Genomic DNA, 25,493 nt, shown 5'->3' on the forward strand with positions numbered 1-25,493 from the left:
ATGGGGGACTCTACAACTCGGGTGCATGGTCCTTTCTTGATGGGCGATATGTATCAGATTAAGGAGAAATTAGGGCATTACTCAGAGAACCCTACAAAGTTTCTAGATGGTTTTATGTCTGTGACCATGCAGTTTGATCTTTCTTGGTCTGACTTGCAAGTTATCCTTGGTAGCTGTTGGACCCCCGATGAGAAAAAGCAGATCATAGACTTGGCTATACAAGCTGGTGATGAATGCGCACAGGCTGTCACCTGGGCAGGAACCCTGGGCACCACAGAAGTACCCTCAGGCAATCCCGGCTGGAATTATCACGACAGGGAGGATAGAGCTCGGAGGGACCACATGGTTACTTGTCTCATTGAGGGTATGAAAAGAGGGGTCAAGAAACAGGTCAATTATGAGAAAGTTAAGGAGATAACACAGGGGTCTGACAAAAATCCTGCTGTCTTCGTGAGTCACCTAGCGGACTCTATAAAGAAATACACAAACTTAGACCCAGAGAAGGAGGCAGGAATTACTGTCCTCAATATGCATTTTATAAGTCAATCCTCTCCCGATATTAGGAGGAAACTCCAGAAATCGGAATTGGGCCCCCAAACGCCAGCCTCACAGCTCCTTGATGCTGCTTTTAAGATTTTTAAGATCTTTCTCTAGCTTGGCCAGAGACAAGAGGCAGTATGACGTAATTCCCAGTCCCCATTTACCCATAAAGGGAATTTCCAGGAGGTCTGATCCTTTCAGGAAAGAGCGTGAGCCTCGGCCATCAGCAAATGAGGTGGAAGTGAAATATGCAGCTGTGGTAAAATATGAAAGTTTTTAACAGTCGGTTAGGATAAGTGAAAGACGCCAGTTTTTCAAGGACCACCCTTTTGGGGAGGAGATGAACAGTCTGCCTGCTGCGCATGTCAGACTGCCTGCCGGGTACAGTCCGCCTGCTGCGCATGTCAGACTGCCTGCCAGGTACAGTGCGCCTGCTGCGCATGTCAGACTGCCTGCCGGGTTTTTTTGACTTCCGGGGTGGAGAGAACGGGAGTAGCCTTTTTTGCCGGCTTGGCGGGACTCCGGGCGGCGCGGCACAGACGGTCTGACTCACTCCAAAGGTGGCCTAAATCGGTTTGGTGAGTTTTTATAAGGAATATAGACAGCCTAGATTTAAGACGATTTGTACTGTATTTCTGTTTTCCTATCCTTCTAATCAACAACACCTTATATACAATAAAGGCTCTATCTAGAAAACCAGAAGCTTCTTCCATTTACTAGTCTGGGAGATGAATTAAGGGAAGGGTTAAGTAGGGGAGATTTATGATCTAATATCCAATTTTAAATCTCACACAGCTAAAAGGGTAACAGCAGGGAACTTGACCCAGTGAACCTTGCTGTGGTATTGGTTTCCCAAAGCTCTCCCCAAGGCCAACAGGCACCCGCCCTCTGCCTCCTGTTCACGTTGTCGGGACTCGAAACTAACCCTGCTTTGGTGTTGAGGGGGAATTGCTGGCCCCAAATCCAGATATTACATATGTTTTCCTGTCCTCTCCCCTTATATCTCAGGGCCCCTCTCCAAGTCAGGCTAGGGGAGGGGAAAAGTGAGGAAGTCCTGCAGGAATGAAATAAATCTGTCTCTGCTTGACTTGGTGGTCTCCTCCAGTTATTTGGGTAAACTGAGGCAGTTTGTCCCGAACAGATGGGGGCATGTCCAGGACCACTTTCAGGATCTTTGGAGACTCTCAGGAGCCTGTCCTTCTGAACAAGGATGTCCCTGCTGAGTTCAGCAGGTTTGGGGGTATGGCTCTTGGTGGGACTTCTCAGCATCCACGCCTGGGGGGAGAGAGAGAGACAGAGACAGGGGGGGGGGGAGAGAGAGACTTAAAAGCCAACCAGACACAGGGGTGCCGGCTGAAGTAGTATCTGGATTGATTCGGTCACAACGTGTGCACAGACCCAGATTGGTGAGTAAACTGGGTGACCGCTCCGGGAGATTTCTAGTAAGAAATCAGGGAACCCCTAGTTATAACATCCTAAGGTCTGTTAAAGTTTGGCAGGGTTGAACAGGTCACTAGGACTAAATAGACACCCTGATACAAGATACAGAATTAACTTTAGGAGGGGCAGCTAGGTGGCTCAGTGGATAGAGCACTGGCCCTGGAGTCAGGAGTACCTGATTGTAGAATTGGAAATTACTCTCAGATGACAAAATCCATCAAAGGAAAGAGAGGAGTAGCCAGATAAATAAGAGGAGAACCCAAAAAATAAACAAACAAACAAACAAACAAACAAACAAACAAATAAATAAATAAATAAATAAATAAATAAATAAATAAATAAGAGGAGAAATAGGAGAGAACAGTGTCACAAAAGCTACAGAGACCATCAAAGAGAAGAGAGGGATTGACAATCTGATCAAGAAAGGTGAGAACTGAGAAACAGCCATGAGATTGGGCAATTTAAAGATTGCTCATAACTTTGGAGAGAGTTGTTTCAGTTGAATGATGAAATCAGAAGCCCAGAGAGTTATGAAGTTAGAAGAAAGGGAGTGGAGACATTAATTGTAGATAGCTTTCTCAAGGAGTTTGGTCCCAAAAGTAAGAAGAAATAGAACAATAGCAAGGAGGGATGTCTGGATCAGGGGACTTTTTTTGAGAATGAGGGAAACTTGAGTGTGTTTGTAGGCAGAAATGAAGCAGTCAGCAGACAGAAAAAAGTCAAAAATTAGTGAGAGAGTGGAGAATGGGACAATCTGCAGAAGACAGGACAGAGAGCAAAGGTCCAAGAAACTCCATCAATTCTTTACTCCAAGCCCTTAATTTGCCACACAGGTGACCTTGGGCTCCTAGGGTGGTATGTAGGTGGAGGACTAACTCTTAATGGAAGCTTCCAGTACAATTCTAGCAACAGAATGGGCCAGTTGCCCAAATTCCATCCTTGCAATGACATATAGGCCCTGGGAGATTGTCTGCTGGGTTATGGATCTTTTGGCCATCATAAATTGTCAAACAGAAAAAAAAAATAATTGTGCTCTGTTCTATGTGGTTCTCTTCTGCATCGGGTGTTGATAGCAGAGTACTGGAAAAAGAGCAGAGAGGATAAAAAGAATCATAGTTTTTCAATTTTCCATAACATGGGATTCTGGTTTTATAGATGAGGAAACTGAGACTCAAAAAAGGAAAAAGACCTGGACTTGTTGGAAGGCAGTGTGACCTAGTGAAAAGATCACTTGGAGTTGGGGCAGTGTATGCTGTGAAATTTTTTCTGCCAAGTAGAAATAGAGAGATGGCACTGAAGGTAGAGTAATGGGCTTGAGCTGAGGAAAACAAAGAACTCACCTATGGGCATGATTATGAATTCAAAAACAGGATGTGATGGTAAGAGAGGATAGAAGGCAGGCATCCAGTGTAGGAGGAAGCATCACTATGATGTGGTCAGGTTCAGGTAGGCAGACATGTGCAGAGAGAGTCAGACCTGGTTCACACCCATATGATCCCTCTGCCTTAGACAAGCTCATCAGATCCCCCACCCCCAAAGACATGTGCTCAGGGAGGTGCAAACTTCATGTAAACTCCTCCTCCTAGCTATGTAGCCTCCTCATCATCTCCACCAATCTGTGTCTCTCATTGCCTATAAAACATAGTATGCAATTGCCTCTTCCAGGAAGCCCTCCCTAATTAGGCCCACTCAATTATTTATTCCATTGCATGTTTTTAGATCAGGAAGGGACCTTAGGTATCACAAGACCTTAGAATCCTAGACTGATCCATTTCCATGATCCTTGAAGGCTTTCTTGTCCCACTACTCACCAATTAACTTAAGCTACATTCCCTTGAGCAGAACTGACCTCAGGCATGGGCACTCTGCAGGACTTCAGGAGTACCTGAGTTCAAATCTGGCCTCAGACACTTAACACTTACTAGCTGTGTGACCTTGGACAAGTCACTTAACCCCAATTGCCTCACTTAAAAAAAAAAAAAAGAATTAACTTTAGGATTATCTCTAGGGCCTATTGAGTTTTGCAGAGTTGAAAAGGTCTGGGGACACCTCCAGGGGGGGATTAGGTTTAATACCTGTTGAGTTTGCAGGTTTGACAAAACGAGCTAGATGACAGAGACCTTTTAAAGGTGGAGGTCCACACTGAGCCAGGTTAAAAAGACATCCAGAGCAAAAACAGGAGCCCAGTGAATTCATGGTTAAAAGGCTGGATCAGTCTGGGGTCTTGAATGAAATAAGGGTGGAACATCCAGAGTAGGGCAAGGTTAAAAGCCAGGAGTATGGATAAAACCCTGGGTTAGATCATTGGAAGGAGACCTTTTCAATTGAGATTAAATGTAGAGGTCCAGGAGTCAAAAATTTCCATTAAAATAACTGTATTGACAAAAGAAGAAGAAAGGGAAATTGGTTCTGTAGTCTGGGTTAGAGAAGGGATTGAGAAGGGGATTGTAGAATTGGAAATTACTCAGAATTTGAATTGAGCCATTGGAATGTGGATTCTCTGCAGCCTCAGGTAAACATTTGGCTGCTGACCACAACGGACAAAAAAGCGAATGTGATAAATTTGCTCTTAGGAATACCTGAAATTTGTAATAGGCAGATTAAAGAAGAGAATCCCCTGGGTCTATCTTTAAAAATATTTAAATTGGGTTCTTTAGTGAAATATTGGCTAAACTGCCACTTTGCTAGTTTCAGATGGTTTAAGTGTGTTGAGAAGGTATGAGGAAGTTTGATTTGGTCTCAAGTGAGAAGGAGGAATGAATGGTTAGGAAGCTGTTTGCTGGCCTAAGAAAGAGGTGCACTGTCTGCATTGACAGTGTGACCAGGAGTATGAGAGTGAATAGTTGGGAATTTTTGAGAGAGAAAGAAGGAAAGTAGAAGGAAAGAAAAGAAAGAGAAAGAAGAAAGAAAGGAAAGACCCCCCCTCCCCCCTTTCTGCTGTGGGGGGAGGAGAGAACAAATGCCTAGTGTATATCCGTCTTGAGATCTTCTTGTAGTGGAGTAGCTTAAAATCAGGAGTTATTTGTAATGTGTAAAAGTTTCAAGGAAAAATATCTTTTTATGGTCTCTAATCATTGAACCACACTGCCTAAATTCAGTTTTTGGCTTGAAATACAGGATAGCCATCGAACTATTTCTAGGGACTAAGAATGTCTCAGAGTAAAAGGTGAAGACATATTTAATTTAGCTGGCCCCTTTTTGAGATCTGTTGCATTGCAAGTGGTTAGGAAATATGCTTTTGATGTGCACAAAGGTTGTTTAAAAATTATTAGAATTGACTAGAAATAATAAGGTAAATTGGTCTATTGGAGCTTCTTTAACCAGTTTAAATTAGGATTAAGAAAGGAAATTTTTAAAAGGAATTATGTAAGGGGCAGCTAGGTGGCGCAATGGATAGAGCACCGGCCCTGGAGTCAGGAGTACCTGAGTTCAAATCCGGCCTCAGAAACTTAACACTTACTAGCTGTGTGACCCTGGGCAAGTCACTTAACCCCAATTGCCTCACTTAAAAAAAAAAAAAGGAATTATGTATGTCTAAGTTTGTGCTTGGAATCTAGAAGGAAAAGTTTTGTTTAATTACTTGAAGAAGCTACCCTTAAAAAAACTGGCTAGCTTAAGGAATGGGGGAGGGGCAGGAGGAATCTTGCTGCTCTGGCATTGTCTTTCAGACTGATTGGAGGGTTGAATGTGGCATTAAAATATTTATTTAAACCAGCAAAAGAAACGTTTATTAGGGAATCAAGAATGGTCATTGAATTTGATTGGGCTATATATTTAAGAAACTTTAGGAATCATACAAACCATATACTGCCACTTTAAAAATTCTTTTGTAGTGGAACAGTTTAAGGAAAAAACACAGGGAAAGTAGGAAGTGTTTAGATGAAGTGGTTATAGGATAAATTAATAGTAATATGAAATTATCAATGAGGTTCTATATGATATCATTCGGAAAATAAATTCAGGTTTGGTTGAATTAATTCTGATTTAATTCTAAGTGAAATATATACTGTGATGTTCAATTTGTGTAATTTTTAAAATGTAATTTTATTTTTCAAAATATATGTAAAAACAAAATATTAACATTAATTTTTTTTTTGGTGGGGCAATTGGGGTTAAGTGACTTGCCCAGGGTCACACAGCTAGTAAGTGTCAAGTATCTGAGGCCAGATTTGAACTCAGGTACTCCTGACTCCAGGGCCAGTGCTTTATCCACTGCCCCAACATCAATTTTTAAAAAACATTGTGTTCCAACTTCTCTTCCCCCCTCCCTTCCTGCCCCCCACCCACAAGAACTCAAGCAATTCAAAATAAGTTATACATGAGTAGTCATGGAAAAATTCCCATATTAGCTAGTTGTGAGAGAAAACAGTCAAAAACCCCCTAACTTCAGATTAAGGAATTGTCAAAGAGGAAATGAAAAAATAAATTTTTAAATGTGTTTCCATCTGTTTTCAGATACTATCAGTTCTTACTCTGCAGATGGGCTGCAATCTTCTTAAGTCTTTCAGGGTTATATTGGATCATTGCCTTGCTGAAAATAACCACATGCTTCCCACCAGATCATCCCCCACTATTGCTGTTATTTTGTGTACAGTACATTTCACTCTGCTTCAGTTCATGTAGGTCTTTCCAGGTTTGTCTGATAGTATCCTGTTCATCATAACCTTTATATAGTACCTTAAGCTTGACAGAAAATTTTCTTCATAAAAGCCCAGCAAAGTAGGTACCATACGTTTTGCCATTATAATCAATCATCATCTCTATTTCCCTCCATCCCACTCCCTTCCCATGACATTTACTCTCTCTTCTTTTTACCTATTCCTTCTCAGAGGTGTTTTACTTCTGACTATTCTCTCCCTCGCTGTGCACTCCCTTTCTTTACCCTTCCTTCCTTATTCTCTTCCCCTATTTTCCTGCAGGGTTAAATAGATTGCTCCTCCCAATTGGGTATGAAAGCCATTCCTTCCACGAGCCCACTCCAATGAGATCAGGGTCCCTGAGCTAATTCTGTGTTCTAAATGTTTCTTCCTCCCTCCCTCCTCAACCCTCCCTATGAGATCAAGCAATTCAGTATGTCATGCTGGTGCAGTAATGCACAACATCTTCATCTTCCTTGAAAGTGTTTTGCTTTTTACTGCTCTCTCCCCCAATCTGCCCTTTCCTCCTTCCCTTCTTCTGCCCACTTTTCTCCCTCCCCTCCTTCAGGGCAAAAATATATTCCTATACCTACTTGAGTATGTATGTTAGTCCTTCTTTGAGCCAATTCTGATGATATTAAGGTTCGCTCACTCCACAACTCCTTCCCCCTCTTCTATACTCCTCCATAAGCTTTCTTCTTGTTTCCTTCATGTGAACTAACTCTCCCCAGACCATCTCTACCCTTCTCCCTCCCCCAGTTTATTCCTCCTACACCTCAACCCTATTTTAATGATGTCATCATGGATTAGTTAGGTGGCACAGTGGACAAAGCATCAGCCCTGGACCCAGGAGGCCCCAAGCCCAAATCCAGCCCCAGACAGAAGACACCCCACAAAAAAAAAAAAACCATAAATACTTTACAGATATCATTCCTTCATATTCAGTTCAGACCTGTGTCTTCTGCTAATTCCTTACTGAGATAGTTCTTATGAGTTCGAAGTATTATCTTCCCATCTAGGAATATAAACAGTTTGATCTTTTAATATCCCTCATGAAGTCTTTTTCCTGTTTACCTTTTCATGCTTCTCCAGGATCTTGTATTTGAAAGTCAAATTTTCTATTCAGTTCAGGTCTTTTCATCACAAATCCTTGAAAGACCTCTTTCTCATTAAAATCCCATTTTTGCCTCTGAAAAATTATACTCAGTTTTGCTGGGTACATGATTTTTGGCTGAAGTCCCAGTTCCTTTGCTCTTTGGAATATCATATTCCATGCCTTTCGGTCCTTTAATGTAGAAGCTGCTAGATCTTGCATTATCCTTATTGGAGCTCCACAGTATTTGAATTCCTTTTTTCTAGCTGCTTGCAGTATTTTCTCCTTCACCTGGGAGTTCTGGAATTTGGTTATAATATTCCTGGAGGTTTTCCTTTTGGGATCTCTTTTAGGAGGTGATCGGTGGATCCTTTCAATTTCTATTTTAGCTTCTGCTTCTAGAATATCAGGGTAATTTTCCCTCACAATCTCTTGGAGGATGGTGTCTAAGCTCTTGTTTTGGTCATGGTTTTCAGGTAGTCCAGTGATTTTCAAATTATCTCTCCTAGATTTATTTTTTCTAGGTCAACTGTTTTTCCAAGGAGACATTTCACACTGCCCTTTATTTTTTCATTCAATTGGATTTACTTTACTGTGTCTTGGTTTCTCATAAGGTCACTAGCTTCCATTTGTTCAATCCTAATTCTTAGGTGGTTATTTTCATCAGACAGTTTTTTTTTTTAATAACACCTCTATTGAGGAGATGTTTTTTTTTTTTTGAGATATTTTATTTTTTCCGTTACATGTAAAGATAGTTCTCAACTTTTGTTTATACATGCTTTACAATTTCAGATTTTTCTCCCTCCCTCCCCTCCCTCCCCCCCTCCCCTAGACAGCAGGTAATCTGATATAGGTTATATCTATATATATCTATACATATACATATAGATATATATATACACACACATATATATACACATAATAACATTAATCCTATTTCTGCATTAATCCTGTTACAAGAGAAAGAATCAGAGCAGTGATGCAAAACCTCAAAATAGAAAAAAAAACAACAGCACCCAAAACAAAAGAAATAATATGGTTCAATCAGCATCTATACTCCACAGTTCTTTCTTTCTTTTTTTTTCTTGGATTTGGAGATCCTCTTCTATCATGAGTTCCCTGGAACTCTTCTGTACCATTGCATTGGTGAGAAGAATATAGTCCATCACAGTAGGTCAACACTCAATGTTGATGATACTGTGTACAATGTTCTTCTGGTTCTGCTCATCTCACTCATCATCAGCTCACGTAAGACCCTCCAGGTTTCTCTGAACTCTTCCTGCTCATCATTTCTTACAGCACAATAGTATTCCATTGTATTCATATACCACAACTTGTCCAGCCATTCCCCAATTGATGGGCACCCCCTCAACTTCCAATTCCTTGCTACCACGTAAAGAGCAGCTATAAATATTTTTGTACATGTGGGTCCCTTTCCCCCTTCCATGATTTCTTTGGGCAAAAGACCTAAAAGTGGGATTGCTGGGTCAAAGGGTATGCACAGCTTTATCGCCCTTTGGGCATAATTCCAAATTGCTCTCCAGAATGGTTGGATCAGCTCACAGCTCCACCAACAATGCATTAGTGTTCCAATTTTCCCACAGCCTCTCCAACATTTATTATCTTCCTTTTTTGTCATTTTAGCCAATCTGATAGGTGTCAGGTGGTACCTCAGAGTTGTTTTAATTTGCATCTCTCTAATCATTAGAGATTTAGAGCATTTTTTCATATGGGAATAGATAGCTTTGGTTTCTTCATCAGAAAACTGCCTGTTCATATCCTTTGACCATTTCTCAATTGGGGAATGACTTGGATTCTTATAAATTTGATTTAATTCCCTATATATTTTAGAGATGAGGCCTTTATCAGAAGCACTGGCCTCAAAAATTGTTTCCCAGCTTTCTGCCTCCCTTCTAATTTTGGATGCATTGCTTCTGTTTGTACAAAAATTTTTTAATTTAATATAATCAAAATCATCCACTTTGCATTTTATAATATACTCTATCTCATGTTTGGTCAAAAACTGTTCTCCTTTCCAAAGATCTGATAGGTACACTATTCCTTTCTCTCCTAATTTACCTATGGTATCACCTCTTATGTCTAAATCATGTATCCATTTTGACCTTATTTTAGTATAAGGTGTAAGATGTTGGTCTAAGCCTAATTTCTGCCATACTATCTTCCAGTTTTCCCAGCAGTTTTTGTCAAATACTGAGTTCCTATCCCAGAAGCTGGAGTCTTTGGGTTTATCAAACACTACATTACTAGTGTCATTTACTACTGCATTTCCTGAGCCTAGCCTATTCCATTGATCTACCACTCTATTTTTTAGCCAGTACCAGATAGTTTTGATGACTGCCGCTTTATAGTAAAGCTCCAGGTTTGGTACCGCTAACCCACCTTCCTGTGAATTTTTTTTCATTATTTCCCTGGATATTCTTGATTTTTTGTTTTTCCAGATGAATTTTGTTATTATTTTTTCTAGCTGTATAAAATAATTTTTAGGTAGTCTGATTGGTATGGCACTGAATAAGTAAATTAATTTAGGCAGTATTGTCATTTTTACTATATTAGCTCTGCCTATCCATGAGCAATTGATATCTTTCCAATTATTTAGATCTGATTTGATTTGTGTGAAGAGTGTTTGGTAGTTGTGTTCATAGAGTTCCTGGGTTTGTCTTGGCAAGTAGACTCCCAAGTATTTTATATTACCTACCGTTACTTTAAATGGAATTTCTCTTTCTATCTCTTGCTGCTGGACTTTGTTGGTCATGTATAGAAATGCTGATGATTTATGTGGATTTATTTTATATCCTGCTACTTTGCTAAAGTTGTTAATTGTTTCAAGTAATTTTTGACTTGATTCTCGAGGATTCCTTAAGTATACCATCATATCATCTGCAAAGAGTGATAGTTTTGTTTCCTCCTTGCCTATTCTAATTCCTTTAATTCCTTTCTCTTCTCTGATTGCTAAAGCTAACATTTCTAGGACAATATTAAATAATAGGGGTGATAATGGACATCCCTGTTTCACCCCTGATCTTATTGGGAAGGCCTCTAATTTATCTCCATTGCATATAATACTTGCTGATGGCTTTAGGTAGATACTGTTTATTATTCTAAGGAAAGCTCCCCCTATTCCTAAACTCTCTAGTGTTTTTATTAGGAATGGGTGCTGTACTTTGTCAAAAGCTTTCTCTGCATCTATTGAGATAATCATATGATTTTGGTTGGTTTTCTTATTGATGTGGTTGATTATGTTAATAGTTTTCCTAATGTTGAACCAGCCCTGCATTCCTGGTATAAATCCCACCTGGTCATAGTGTATTATCCTGGTGATCACTTGCTGTAATCTCCTTGCTAATATCTTATTTAAGATTTTAGCATCAATATTCATTAGGGAGATTGGTCTATAATTTTCTTTCTCTGTTTTTGCTTTGCCTGGTTTTGGTATCACCACCATATTTGTGTCATAAAACGAATTTCGTAGAACTCCTTCTTCACCTATTTTTCCAAATAATTTGTATAATATTGGAATTAATTGTTCTTTAAATGTTTGGTAAAATTCACCCGTAAACCCATCTGGCCCTGGGGATTTTTTCTTAGGGAGTTCATTAATAGCTTGTTCAATTTCTTTTTCTAATATGGGTTTATTTAAGGATTTTATTTCCTCTTCAGTTAACCTGGGCAGTTTGTATTTTTGTAAATATTCATCCATTTCATTTAGATTGTCAAATTTATTGGCATACAGTTGGGCAAAATATTTCCTAATTATTGCTTTAATTTCCACTTCATTGGTGGTAACATCACCCTTTTCATTTTTGATACTGGTAATTTGGTTTTCTTCTTTCTTTTTTTTAATCAAATTAACCAGTATTTTATCTATTTTATTGGTTTTTTCATAAAACCAGCTCTTAGTTTTATTGATTAGTTCTATAGTTTTTTTGCTTTCAATCTTATTGATTTCTCCTTTAATTTTCAGGATCTCTAATTTAGTGTCTAATTGGGGATTTCTAATTTGTTCTTTTTCTAGCTTTTTAAGTTGCATGCCCAATTCATTAATCTCTTCTTTCTCTTTTTTATTCATGTAAGCATTTAGAGCTATAAATTTTCCCCTAAGCACTGCTTTGGCTGCATCCCATAGATTTTGGTATGTTGTCTCATTATTGTCATTCTCTTGGATAAAGTTATTGATTGTTTCTATGATTTCTTGTTTGGCCCATTCATTCTTTAGAATGAAATTATTTAGTTTCCAATTGATTTTCATTCTACTTTTCCCTGGCTCTTTCTTACATGTAATTTTTATTGCATCATGATCTGAGAAGGATGCATTTACTATTTCTGCCTTTCTACATTTGACTATGATGTTTTTGTGCCCTAATACATGGTCAATTTTTGAAAATGTGCCATGTACTGCTGAGAAAAAGGTATATTCCTTTCTATCCCCATTCAATTTTCTCCAGACATCTATCATGTCTAACTTTTCTAGTAATCTATTCACCTCTTTCACTTCTTTCTTATTTATTTTTTGGCTAGATTTATCTAATTCTGAGAGGGGGAGATTCAGATCCCCCACTAGTATAGTATTACTATCTAATTCCTCTTGTAACTCATTTAACTTCTCCTCTAAGAACTTGGATGCTATACCACTTGGCGCATACATATTCAATATTGATATTACTTCATTATCTATAGTACCTTTAAGTAAGATGTAATTTCCTTCCTTATCTCTTTTAATGAGATCTATTTTTGCCTGCACTTTGTCTGAGATAAGGATTGCTACCCCTGCCTTTTTTACTTTAGCTGAGGCATAATATATTCTGCTCCAGCCTTTTACCTTTACTCTGTGTGTATCTCTCTGCTTCAAATGTGTTTCTTGTAAACAGCATATTGTAGGGTTCTGGATTTTAATCCACTCTGCAATTCGCTTCCGTTTTATAGCAGAGTTCATCCCATTCACATTCACAGTTATTATTACTGACTGTCTATTCCCCTCCATTCTATTTACCCCCTTTGTACTTTTCCCCCCTTCTTTCACCCTATTCCTCCTCACCGACGTTTTACTTCTTACCCCTGCCTCCCCCAACCTGCCCTCCCTTTTTATCACCCCCCTCTCTTTTCTTTACCCTTTTCTCCCTTGCTTTTGTCCTCCCTTCTCAGTCCCCCCCTTTCCCTTCCCCTTTTGTTTCCCTAAAGAGTGAGTTAAGTTTCTTTATCCCAATGAACGTATATGTTATTCCTTCTTTGAGTCAAATCTAATGAGAATAGGGTTGAAACCATGTTCCCCCCTCCTTTCTTTCCCTCTATTATAATAGGTTTTTTTCCACCTCTTCATATGATATAATTCATCCCATTCCACCTCCCCTTTCCTCTCCTCCCCATAGACTCCCTTTTTATCTCCTTAATTCTTTTGTATCATCACATCAAAGACAATTTATATTTATACCCTCTATATAAAGTCCTTCTCTCTGCCCAAATACATTTACAGTTCTTAAGAGTTATGAGTATTATCTTCCTGTGTAGGGATATAAACAGTTTAACCTAATAGGGTAACTTTTTTTTTCCCCCTCTGTTTACCTTTTTAAACTTCTCTTGAGTCTTGTATGTTGAGATCAAATTTTCTATTCAGTTCTGGTCTTTTCACCAGGAAAGATTGAAAGTCCCCAATGTCATTAAATGTCCATCTTTTCCCCTGAAAGAAAATGCACATTTTTGCTGGGTAATAGATTCTCGGCTGCAATCCAAGCTCCTTTGCCTTCCGGAATATCATATTCCAAGCCTTGCGGTCCTTTAATGTTGAAGCTGCCAGGTCCTGAGCAATCCTGACTGTGGCTCCATGATATTTAAATTGCTTCTTTCTGGCTGCTTGGAGTATTTTCTCCTTCACCTGATAATTCTGGAATTTGGCTACAATATTCCTTGGAGTTTTCCTTTTGGGGTCTCTTTCAGGAGGTGATCGATGGATTCTTTCAATGATGATTTTATCCTCTGATTCTATGATATCAGGGCAGTTCTCCTTAATAATTTCCTGGAATATGGTATCTAGATTCTTTTTCTGGTCATGGCTTTCAGGCAGTCCAATGATTCTCAAATTGTCTCTCCTCGATCTGTTTTCCAGATCAGTTGTCTTTCCAATGAGGTATTTCACATTTTCTTCTATTTTTTCATTTTTTTTATTCTGCTTGACCGATTCTTGGTGTCTCATGGATTCCTTTTCTTCCAACTGTCCCACTTTAATTTTTAAGGCATTGTTTTCTTCAGTGAGATTATGCACCTTTTTTTCCATTTGGCTAAGTGAATTTTTTAAGGTATTGTTTTCTTCAGTGAGATTATGTACCTTTTTTTCCGTTTAGCTAAGTGAATTTTTTAAGGTATTGTTTTCTTCAGTGAGATTATGCAGCTTTTTTTCCATTTGGCCAAGTGAATTTTTTAAGGCTTTGTTTTCTTCAGCTTCCTTTTCTAAGCTGCTGATTCTTTTTTCATAGTTTTTTTGTGTTGCTTTCATTTCTCTCCCCATTTTTTCTTCTACCTCTTGCAATTGATTTTTAAAATCCTTTTTGAGCTCTTCCAGGAAGGCTTTTTGTTCTTGCGACCAATTCACCTTCCCTTGTGAGGCTTCAGATGTAGACAATTTGAGGCTATTGTCCTCATCTGAGTTTGTGTTGGCTTCTTCCCTATTGATACAGAAGCTCTCAATGGAGAGGGCTCTTTTTTGCTTCTTACTCATTATTGCAGCTTATTTATTTATTCTTTAAGTTGAGATCTGCTCTGGGGGCACCAGGGTCCCTGTTTTGGGCTTCTTGTGCAGGTGTATAGGTGCTGTGTGACCGGGCTTTTACTCTGAGGCCTTTATGGTGTGTGGAGATCCCCTGTCCTGCACTTCCTGTCTGATTGTGCTCGGCCAGCCAGGCGCCAGACCCCGGCGTCTGATCCCGCCGTTCGTGGCCCTCTCGGCCGGTGCAGGTAAGTTTTTCCACTGTCCTTCTTGGCCACCAGATTTTTGAACCGGGTTCCGGGAGCCTCAGTTGTTCGGCTGTGACCCGCAGCTCCTGCTGATTTGCCCCGACCCCCTCGGCGCTGGGTTGCTGCCCTGCGCTGGGCCTCCCTTTTGCCCGAGTCAGACCGACCTTTTCCTGAAGTCTTCTAAATTATCTCTGGTTGGAGGACTGTGTCTCTCTGTCTCTTTGCAGGTTCTGTAGTTTCAGAATCCGTCCAGAGGCTTGATTTAATGTTCGTTTTGAGGGAACAGAAGGAGAGCTCAGGCAGCTTGCTGCTTCCTGTCCGCCATCTTGGCTCCGAGACCATCAGACAGTTTTTTAATCTCCTTTTCCATTTGGCTTTTCAAACTGTTGACTTTTTTCTCGTGACTCTCCTTCATCGCTCTCATTTCCCTTTCTATTCTTTCCTCCTTTTCTCTACATCTTCTTTCTATTTCTCTACTTTCTCTTCAAAGTCCATTTTGAGAGCTTCCATGGCCTGAGACCAGTTCATATTTTTCTTGGAATCTTTGGATGTTGGAGTTTTGACCCTGTTACTATCTTCTTCTTCTTCTGAGGTTGTATTGTGGTCTACCTTACCCCCAAAGGAATTTTCGATGGTCTTCTGCTTTCTCTGCCTGCTCATCCTGGTTTACTATTTCTTGGCTTTTAACTCCTTCTTTAAGTGTGGTGCTGCTTCCAGGACACACTGTTCAAGCTACAGCGTGGCCTGGGGGATGATTGGGCTTCTTCTCAGCCTGTCTGGCCTCACTTTCATTTGATTTTAAACTCTCCACTGGGGGTGGGGGTGGGGGGGCTGCTTCTCGGCTCCACTCTTGTTTTCCGCTTCAGAGGGTCCCAGGTGTTTTGGGTTGGGGGGGGGGCAGGCTTTAATCTCACCTGGCCTGTTCTCAGGTCTGGAGATAACCTCAGGCCTATTTACTAAGCAACCAACCAGCAAAGCTTTCTGTGGTGTGGTTCTCAGCTTCTGATGAGACTGCTCCCCTTCTCCCCTCCCCCACCTGGGTCTCCCACCACTCAGGATTTCTTCCTGGTTGCCCGCTGGGGTGGGACAGTCGAATCCTTCCCCCCAGTTCACTGATACCCCTGCACTTACTGCACCCCCCCCCCCACCAGGCCAGCCATTCAGTCCGACCACATGCTCGGATCCAGAAGACACCAGTGTTTCAGCCGATTCAGAGGCCCTGGGACAAATTCCTCTGGCGGGTGTCTGGTATGTCGGCCCTATTGCAGGGTGAGGCTTTATTCATGGCCCAGCACGGCCCCCTGAAATCTGTCTATAGCTAGAGAAAACTCTCAGCCAGTATTTTTGTGTGTTTTTCTGCCCCAAGGGTTCTTTTATTGCTATTTTGGGGTGATTGTATCAGGAGCCCTGTCTGTGGGTTTAATGTCTTTCCTCTGCCATCTTGGCTCTGCCAATTTGTGTAATTTTAAGATGACTACCTCAAGTTGATTTGTAAAGGAAAAATGCCTAACAGTTTAATAGGGTTTTTTTTGTTGTTGTTGTTTTTGTTTTTGCTGAGCAATGGGGGTTAAGTGACTTGCCTAGGGTCACACAGCTAGTAAATGTCAAGTGTCTGAGGCCAGATTTGAACTCAGGTCCTCCTAAATCCAGGGCCGGTGCTTTATCCACTGCGCGACCTAGCTGCCCTTAATAGTTTATTGTATTAGAGATATGGTCAGATTTAGATTCTCTAAATTCCTTTGGGTTATGAATTTAATTGAATGTGATAATGGTTCTCTGTGAAGTGGGCATAGTAACACTATTCTCAGCTGTATATTAAGGCTTAAAGATCAAACAGATCCTCAGTAAAGTACAGTGATTTGCTTTTTTTTTTTTCTAAAAGTTAGAAGTTTTGATGGGATCTCTTTGTGAAACGTAATTTGATGTTAGAGGGGAGATGGGACTTGAAATCCTTAGCTCAGTCTCTTATCTTGAAGGACAGTAAGAAAAGAAATCTAGAGATAAAGACGTGGTCTGGCTAAAAAGAACTTCTGGGTTATTTTAAGTTATTTTGGGATCTGGGATACTGTAGTTTGAAACAGCAACAACTACAACAACAACGAAAAAGAGATAATGAGAGAATTTTAAAAGGGGCCTAGTAAAATTTGTGATTATAATTAGAATGAGTTCATTGAATATTTCTTTTTTGGTTTAGAAGAAGCTGAAACTCCTCCCCACTGCAAACACTTTGGATAAGAGAGAGAAGGGGATCAGAGATAAAGTTAAACTTTCCTCAATTCAATCCTGGGAAATTACAATCTTAAAGGTTTCTTTCTGAAGTTGAGGATTGAAGAAGAGAGATATATTTAGCATTTCAAAGTATTTTATGTCATGAAGGGTTGGTGAATATTTCTTTTCACATAATGATAAATTTTAAGCAGTTTAAGAAGGGAAAAATAAGATATTTTCAGGATATAATGTGTAACATGTAATTTAGAAGGTTTTGTATCTTATTTGCAAGCTAATTTGTTGCAATGGCAATTTGAAATTGATAACTATCATGTCCAAACCTACTATGAGTTGTGAAATTTTATTACTTAATGGAAAAAGCTTTTCTGGAACCCCCACATTCTCCCTATAATAGTCCCATACTTCCAGTCAGGAAATCAGATGGAACATACGGGCTTGTCAAGATTTGAGAGAAATTTATAAGATTGTACTCCCCTCACACCCTGTGGTACAGAAACCCTTTCATCTCCTTGTTAATGCTGACAAAGGTATAGCATTGGGACTTTTGGTTCACATTTGGGAAGGACAAAAGAGGGCGGTGGCCTTTCTATCTAAAACCCTGGACCCAGTAGCCCAAGGATGACCAAGCTGCATTCAGGCAGTCACAGCCATGGCAGTTCTAGTGGAAGAAAGTAGGAAACTGACTTTTGGAGGAGGGTTGATAGTTAATGCTCCCCACCAGGTGTGGGCCATCCTGAGTCAAAGAGCTGGGCACTGGCTGACAGATTCAAGGATTTTAAAATATGATGCTATCCTGTTGAGAAAGGATGATTTAATTATGATCACAGATCCTAGTTTGAACCCTGCTGACTTCCTCTCTAGTACCCAGGATGCAGGCACATAGAGAGCAAGCATGATTGTATGGAATTAATAGATTATCAGACAATAGCATGAGAGGACCTTCAGGAATCCCAAATCCCAGGGGGTATTAACCTTTCTGTGGATGGGTCCTCCAGAGTCATTGATGGGAAAAGACACAGTGGATATTATGTAATTGATGGGGATTCTGCCTTCGTGGTAGAGGCTGCAAGACTTCCTGATGCTTGGTCAGCCCAGACTTGTGAGTTATATGCATTGAAGTGACCATTGCAAATATTGGAAGACAAGGAAGGGAGCATATACACTGACTCTAAATATGCATGGGGTATGGTTCATGTGTTTGGAAAAATATGGGAAGAAAGAGGGATGATGGACAGCAAAGGAAAAGAATTAGGAAGTGATGTTTGCTTGGGGGAGGAAGAGGGGACGAGGCTGGTTCTCTCACTCTCTTTCATCAGGACTCTGGTTGAGAGTGGAGCTAAAGATGCGCTCTCCCTTTGATAGATAGATGAATCTAGGCCTTTCGCTCTCTCTTCACCAAAATCTTATTCTCCTTAATAAATGCTTAAAAGTCTAACTCTTGCTAAAGCTTAAAATTTATTGGTGACCACTCATTAGATATTTTAGGCAGACTAGCTAGAATTTTAGCCCCTTACAGTATAAACTCCAGTGGTCCCCTATTACCTCTAGGGTCAGATAGAAAATCTCCTGCTTGACTTTTAAAACTCTGTGTAACCTGTAGATATTTTAGACAGACTAGCTAGAATTTTAGCCGTCACAGATGGCTGACCATGAAGAGGAAAGCTGAATCTCCATCTTCTGATCTTCCACTTGGGTAAGATTTTCCCCTACCCTGTCCCCTTAAATTCGAAAGTACTGCTAAGTATTGGCTGTTTCGATTTAAATTTTCAAATGGGTTTTTTCAACTCCCTACATAATTTCTAATTTTAGTTTGTTTAACCAGACAAATGAGGGATAAGATCATGTTAGTGCTTTGTTTTTGTGGATTTTCTATTTTTATTTTTGTTAGAAGAGCCAGCAAGGTGCACACACAAGGGAATACAAATATCCACCCCTCTCCCAGCCATGCCTTTTCAGAAAAACCTCTGACTCCTGCAACTTTTCCAAATTCTAACACTAATTGTTGCTCTAATTTTGCATTCCTGGAGGCAACAACCCAGCCCTCTAGAAGCCTTTAATCCCCTAGCAGTGGGGGAAGGGGAAACCAGGCCTGAGTTCAAAACCAAGTCTGATTCAAAATGCCCTGGTCCCTCCCCTCCTCTCGGGACCCCCCTCCTCCCCTTCCTCTGGTGCCACCTCCTACTCCTCCCATGGTCATGCCCCTTGATCCTCCTTTCTCAGGTCCTGATGTTATGCATGCTCAGCCTGCACTTGCAGCTTCTACTCAGTTACCGAAGCAGTCAGGCTCAGCCCTTCCCCAGCCTGGCTGTGATTCTGACTCAACCTGCTGTGGTTTTCCCAAACCAACCTTAGAAAACCCTTTAAATTCCAGATATGCTCATTTTGTTCATAATTTTGTTAACCTGTTTTTGTCTTTAATTAGTAACCTTATAAAGCATTTATATTATGAAAGGACCAACAGAGAAAATAGAGGGGTTAAAGAATACAAACTTAAGCTGAATAAAAATGACAATCATCACCATATTTCAAGAAGACATGTTACAGGAATGTAGAAGTAAGCAGCAACATATTAATATGAGTATTGGGGATTTTAGATATTGGAATCAAAAGTGTTCTAAATTCATTCAGAGAAATAATGTCAGTTCAGAGGTTACATAGGATTTCTATGCTATTACATCTACATTTTGAAATTAATGGTATGGGTTTATTTTCATAGAGATTTTCATGCTTTTGAGATTGTGTTTTATACTTAGCTTTTTAAAAAAAAGGAGAATATTTGTAAAATCCTTTTATAGTTTTGTGATCAAGTTTATATTTTGTAATACTCTTATTAATGTTAAGTTCATATTCATTTAATAATGTTTTATATTATCAGTCATTTACATTCATTTGATTTCCCTAGTTTGAATTTCATTGTCTTTTATTCTTCCATGTGTATTTTCTTCTAATCATTCATCTATCTAATTTTGAAACAATGCAAGATGATTTTGATTTCATAACACAATGTTAATTCTGGGAGTATTGTGCTCCCATATTCTGAGTTGTTTGTTTTTGTTATTTTTTTTCTCAACTGATTATTTTATCAAACTCTACAAAGCATTTTCCTGGCAAATTGGTTGCCATGGCAAGTGTAAATTGATTCTAGAAGTATTATTTTTAAAGCATATAAAAAAGAGGGGAACATTTGTAAAAGTTTTCTTTTTTCAAAAAAAAGTTTTCTTTAAGATTCTGTTGTGTTTTAACTTGTATTTAAATATGTTCCAATTTTTCACAAAAGTAACTGTATACTTAGTAAAAAAAAGGTATTATTTGAAATTATTGCATAATTGTATATTATATTCTGAGTCAAGGTACATTCACATTTTTTGCAATCATTTTATCCTCAATTTTTAAATCCATATGAGACTTGGATTATGGGAATTTATCATTTAAGACATTAATTGCCTTCATTCTGAGTTATCAGATGCCAGTTGGCCAAGATGCCATCTGATCACAAGAGGAATACATGCAAGAGCAGACATTGAACTGTCACATGAGGGGAGACATGCATGAAGTCAAGGTACAGCCAAGGGAACAGCTTTTAAAAATGTTGAGGTTGGTTTCTCTTGGTTTAATGTTTCCCCACAATATTGTACAGATGGCTGGAAGTTTTCATCCCACCCATTTCCTTCTACACCTGGCTTCTATGCCCCCTCCTATATGCCTGATACCATGGACGTCTCAATACCATGCATCTGATTAAGTCTGACTCAATTTCCTCCAATATGTTCAGTGGCATGGACGTATATCCCATCCACCTATTTTAAACCTGGCATACGGCAGGGGCAGTATATATTGCTCAAGTGTGGGAATGCTCATATCTCATCATTTCTCTGTTCTTTTATGGTAACTCCCATAATTATCTCATGTGTCATGATAAATAAAGTGTTGAATTTGGCCTTGACATCTGTTACCAATTATAGTAGATTTTTAAAATTTCTCATAATGGCATGAGGATAAATAGGCAGCTGATACAACAAGTGATGAAACAAAGATAAAAATTATTTTTTAAATCAATATCGCAGCAATTGTCTTCTCAATTTACCCTGCACAAGGGGGGGCTATAGTAATATTAAGTTTTAGAGAATGTTTCAATTTTTGTTTTATTATATGTTTCATGTGTAACAACTAAGATTCTGAATTCCCTTAGACATGTTTTTAAGAACTCTCATTGTTTGATTTGATTATTGACAAAGCTATTTTAAAGTTGTGTTAAGCTCAATTTTGTAGGAAATTTTCCAGGCTGATTACCAGCATCCACACATCAACCCTTGAAAAAAATTTCCATTCCATGACTATACCCAGTGGACATCCCAAGAATCATCTGAGAAAAGACTTTCAAAGACTTTAAATGAACTGTTTGGTTTTGCTGTTTTTCTTTTTCCCTTCTGTTATTACATACACCATTTGTAACATGTATTCTCTGCAAAGGCCATTCCTCTGCAGGCCAGTGTCAAACCGCCAGTTCATGAGAGACCACCCCTCTGGACAAACTTTCCTTTCTCACCTTCCTATTTTGTTATTAACATATTGTTTCTTAACGTAGGGTATTATATTCCATTATTTTTGACTGTTTCATCAAGGAAACATCCCGTGTTTCTTGAAGAAACAAAGGGGGCCTGTAACAATTGGAATGATGCCACCTGCTGGAGACTTACTGTAGGAAAGCTCCACCATGAGGAGAAGGTGCCTGAGGGCAAGATGTGGCTTTTCTTTGGCATCAGGAAGTAACATTTGCTTGTGAGAGGAAGAAGGGGTGAGGCTGGCACTCTCACTCTCTTTCTTTCTTTTTTTGGTGAGGCAATAGAGTTTAAGTGACTTGCCCTGGGTCACACAGGTAGTAAGTATTAAGTGTCTGAGGCCAGATTTGAACTCAGGTCCTCCTGACTCCAGGGCCAGTGCTCTATCCACTGTGCCACCTAGCAGCCCCTCTTGTTCTCTTTCACCAGGCCTCTGGTTGAGAGTGGAGTTAAAGATGTGTTCTCCCTTTGATAGATAGATGAATCTAGGCCTTTCTCTCTTCACCAAATTTTTTTTCTCCTTAATAAATGCTTAAAAGTCTAAATTCTTGCTAAAGCTTACAATTTATTGGTGACCACTCATTAGATATTTTAGACAGACTAGCTAGAATTTTAGCCCCTTACAGTACAAACTCCAGTGGCCCCCTATTACCTCTAGGGTCAGATAGAAAATCTCCTGTTTGACTTTTAAAACTCTGTGTAACCTGGCCCCTTCCTCTCTTTCTAGTCATCCTAAACTTTATTCTCCTCCAGAGACTCTACCCTCCAGCTAGACTGGCCAAACTGCCTACTTCCTGTTCCTAGCTACCATTTTCCACCCCAGTGCCTTTGCAGTCACTGTCCTCCATGCCTGGAATGCCTTCTGTCCTTAACTTCACCTCCTAGAATCCCTGGTTTCCTTCAAGACTCAGCTAAAAAAAAAAAAACACTTTCTACATAAGCATAAAATGAGAAAATGTATGTAAAATGATTTGTAAGAGCCAACAAGTGCTAGAAGTGTATGAGAATATACCGTGAAGAGTAAGAGATCATCAGAGCTCATCTGTAATCTGCCTCTCCCTGCATGCCCTAATTCCTCCATATCCAGAGAACTAAAACCCAGGATTTGGGCCCAGATAGAGCTAGCACAGATGAATCTTCTCCCACCTCTGTCCTCAGGCAATGGAGGGTTATTGAGGCTTCTAGGAAGACCAACTGATTTATTCCATAAGTCTTAATACAGAGAAAGCTTTATGGTCTCTCTTTAAACCAGTTCTGAAACCTGCTCTTTCACTTCCTAACTTTCTTGCTTTAGCAACTGAGTCCTTCCCAAGAACAACCCCACCTTGGCTTAGGGTTCTAACTATACCCTCATCTTCTCTCTCTATGTTAATGTAAATTCTACTTGTCCCATACTATTAGACCAGTTCTGGTCCATATTTCCCTAGTTATTCATGATATGTCCTCCATTTATTCAATTCTTCATGTGAAAATGACAGAAACAGACTGTTCTTATGATTGGTTCCAATTTTGTATACCTTATTATGTGCCTATAAACAGCTCAACTTAATTCTAGAACTTAATTGATAACTGCTTTTCTCAGAACCTTGATGCAGACCTATTCCCCATAAAAATGAATTGCCAAAGCAGCACTAATTCAACAGATGCTTCTCCCTCCCCCAAGACAAAGATATTCCCCCAGACGAGTGAAATGTTATGGATCATTTGTCTTTTCTGAGCCTCAGTATCCAAGTCTTTAAAATGAAGTCATTGAACTAGATTATTTCTAAGGCAGGGGCTCTTATTCAGGGGTCCATGGATAGATTTTAGGGGTTCTGTGAAAATGAATGGGGGGAAAGTGACATCTTTACTTCAATATAATTCATTTTCTCTGTGATCCCATGCATTTAAAAGCAATTCTGAGGAGTCCATAGGCTTCACCAGGCTGCCAAAGGGGTCCATGGTACAAAAAAAGGTTAAGAATCTCTGCTCCTACCTCTGACATTTTAAAGTCTAAAGTCCCTTACAACTATGAAATTCTCTACCTTCTGGTCCCTTCCTACTCTGACATTCTGAATTCTAAGGGTCCTTTCAAGTCTGATGTTCAAGGTTCTCAAGTCACTACCCTGTCATTTTGTTTCCAGGTCTAATACCATATGTTTTAAAGTTCCTCCAAGGTCTGACATTCTCTGTTCTAAGGGCTGTCCCAGGTCTGACATTCTTTAAGTTCCTCCTAGGTGTAACATTCTAGGTTCTAAGGTCCCTCCCAGTTCCCACATTCTCAGTTCTTTTTTTTTTTAATAATAAAACATTTTTATTTAGAATTTTGATTTCCAAATTTTATCCCTCCTTCTCCTCCCCCTTCCCTGAGGGGGCAAGCTTATACATATATGTACATATATATATTATACATATAGCTTATACATGTACAATCATGTAAAACATTACTATATTAGTCATTTTGTATAAGAAAACTTGAATAAAAGAAAAAAATGAAAGAAAGTGAAAAATAGCCTGCTTCATTCTGCGTTCAATCAATATCAGTTCTTTCTTTGGAGGTGGATCGTGTGCTTCATCATTAGTGCTTTGGGATTGTCTTGGATCATTGCTGAGAATAGTTAAGCCATTCACAGTTCTTCATTATATAGCATTCTCAGTTATAATGTCCCTTCTTGGTTCTGATATTCTCAGTTGTAGGGTCCTTCCCAGACCTGAGATTCTCTGTTCCAAATTTCCTCATAAGTCTAACATTCTAGGTTCTAAGATCTTTCCCAAATCTGAAATCCTATGCCCTAAGATCCTTCCTTGTTCTAACATTCTATGAATTCAAATTCCTAGAACCCTACTGGATCATGGAAAAGAAGCTGTCCATGATGAACTCCCAGTTCAACAAATTGCTCCTTATTGACATGTTTCTTTGGAATGATGAGTGAGACCAGAAGTCACATCATCTATGTAAGTCCCATACCTGGTCCCTCAGCTCAGTTAAGAGGGAAAGATACCTAGCTGCCTGTGGGCAATGGGATGCCCGGCCACAGGAACTGCATTCGACCCTTTGACAGTGGATTTGGGGATCTGGCCTCCCAGAGAAATACCTAACCCATTATCTGATGGAGGTGTTAAACAAGGAGAAGCTGTCTGGAGGACACAGACGAGAATTGTTGAAGGTTCATCTGAATGTGGGTTCAAGTTACCAGATATTGAGACCTGGGAAAGAGTAACTGAATCATTTTTTTCCTGAGTCTGCCTCAATTTCCTCATCTGTAAAGTGGATAGTAATAGCACCTACATCTCATGGTTATTCTGAGGGTTAATGGAGTTTTGCAGGCCTTAAAAGACTAGATAAATGCCAGTTGTTATCTATTACTACTACTACTAAGACAATAATGATGATGATGACGACTACTACTACTACTACTACTACTACTACAACATGACAAGTAAAATCTAATGTGTGGGGGCAGCTAAGTGGTGCAGTGGATGGAGCACCAGCCCTGGAGTCAGGAGTACCGGAGTTCAAATCTGGCCTCAGACACTTAACACTTACTAGCTGTGTGACCCTGGTCAAGTCACTTAACCCCCATTGCCTCACTTAAAAAAAAAAAAAGTCTAATATGTGGTTACCTTATTCCTGTCCCTAGTGTAGGGAAAACTATCTAGGGTTTACTTATAAACTAGAAGCTTTAGCACCAAGTTTTGGCATTAAGCACTTATTAAAGAGTAAAGAGAACACCTGGAGTTCAGAAAGATAGGAAAGCCTAGCTAGGATCTATGGGAGAGAGAGGAGAAAAAGCTACCTTTATCCACAAGTTGCAGGTGACAAAGAGCAAGATCCTGTGCCTGTGAGAGAGGAAGCTCCCTATGGGTCCATAAGAGAGGTAGTCCTCAAACACTGCTCCAGGCTAATTGGCTGGTAGCATTGAAATCCATTGATTGATGTGACTTGAAGGCAGTCCATGAACAGAATATGCCGAGGTCAGAGTTCAAATCCTCTGGTGGGAACAAGGCTTTGTGAGGTAACTTCCTGATGATGGGTAAATCAAAGGTCAACCA

General features: G+C 39.7%; 1 protein-coding gene across 1 annotated transcript in view; it reads left to right on the forward strand.

Moving 5' to 3' along the window:
• LOC122748177 (solute carrier family 2, facilitated glucose transporter member 3-like) overlaps positions 1 to 25,493 on the forward strand; it is a 27,601-nt gene continuing 2,108 nt past the window's right edge. The window contains 2 exon segments of the mRNA XM_043993862.1: positions 1 to 450; positions 15,825 to 15,942. Of these exon segments, the coding sequence (XP_043849797.1) occupies positions 1 to 450; positions 15,825 to 15,942 (568 nt within the window).

This window comes from Dromiciops gliroides, chromosome 3, assembly GCF_019393635.1.
Source record: "Dromiciops gliroides isolate mDroGli1 chromosome 3, mDroGli1.pri, whole genome shotgun sequence".
In the NCBI taxonomy this organism is placed as follows: Eukaryota; Metazoa; Chordata; class Mammalia; order Microbiotheria; family Microbiotheriidae; genus Dromiciops; species Dromiciops gliroides.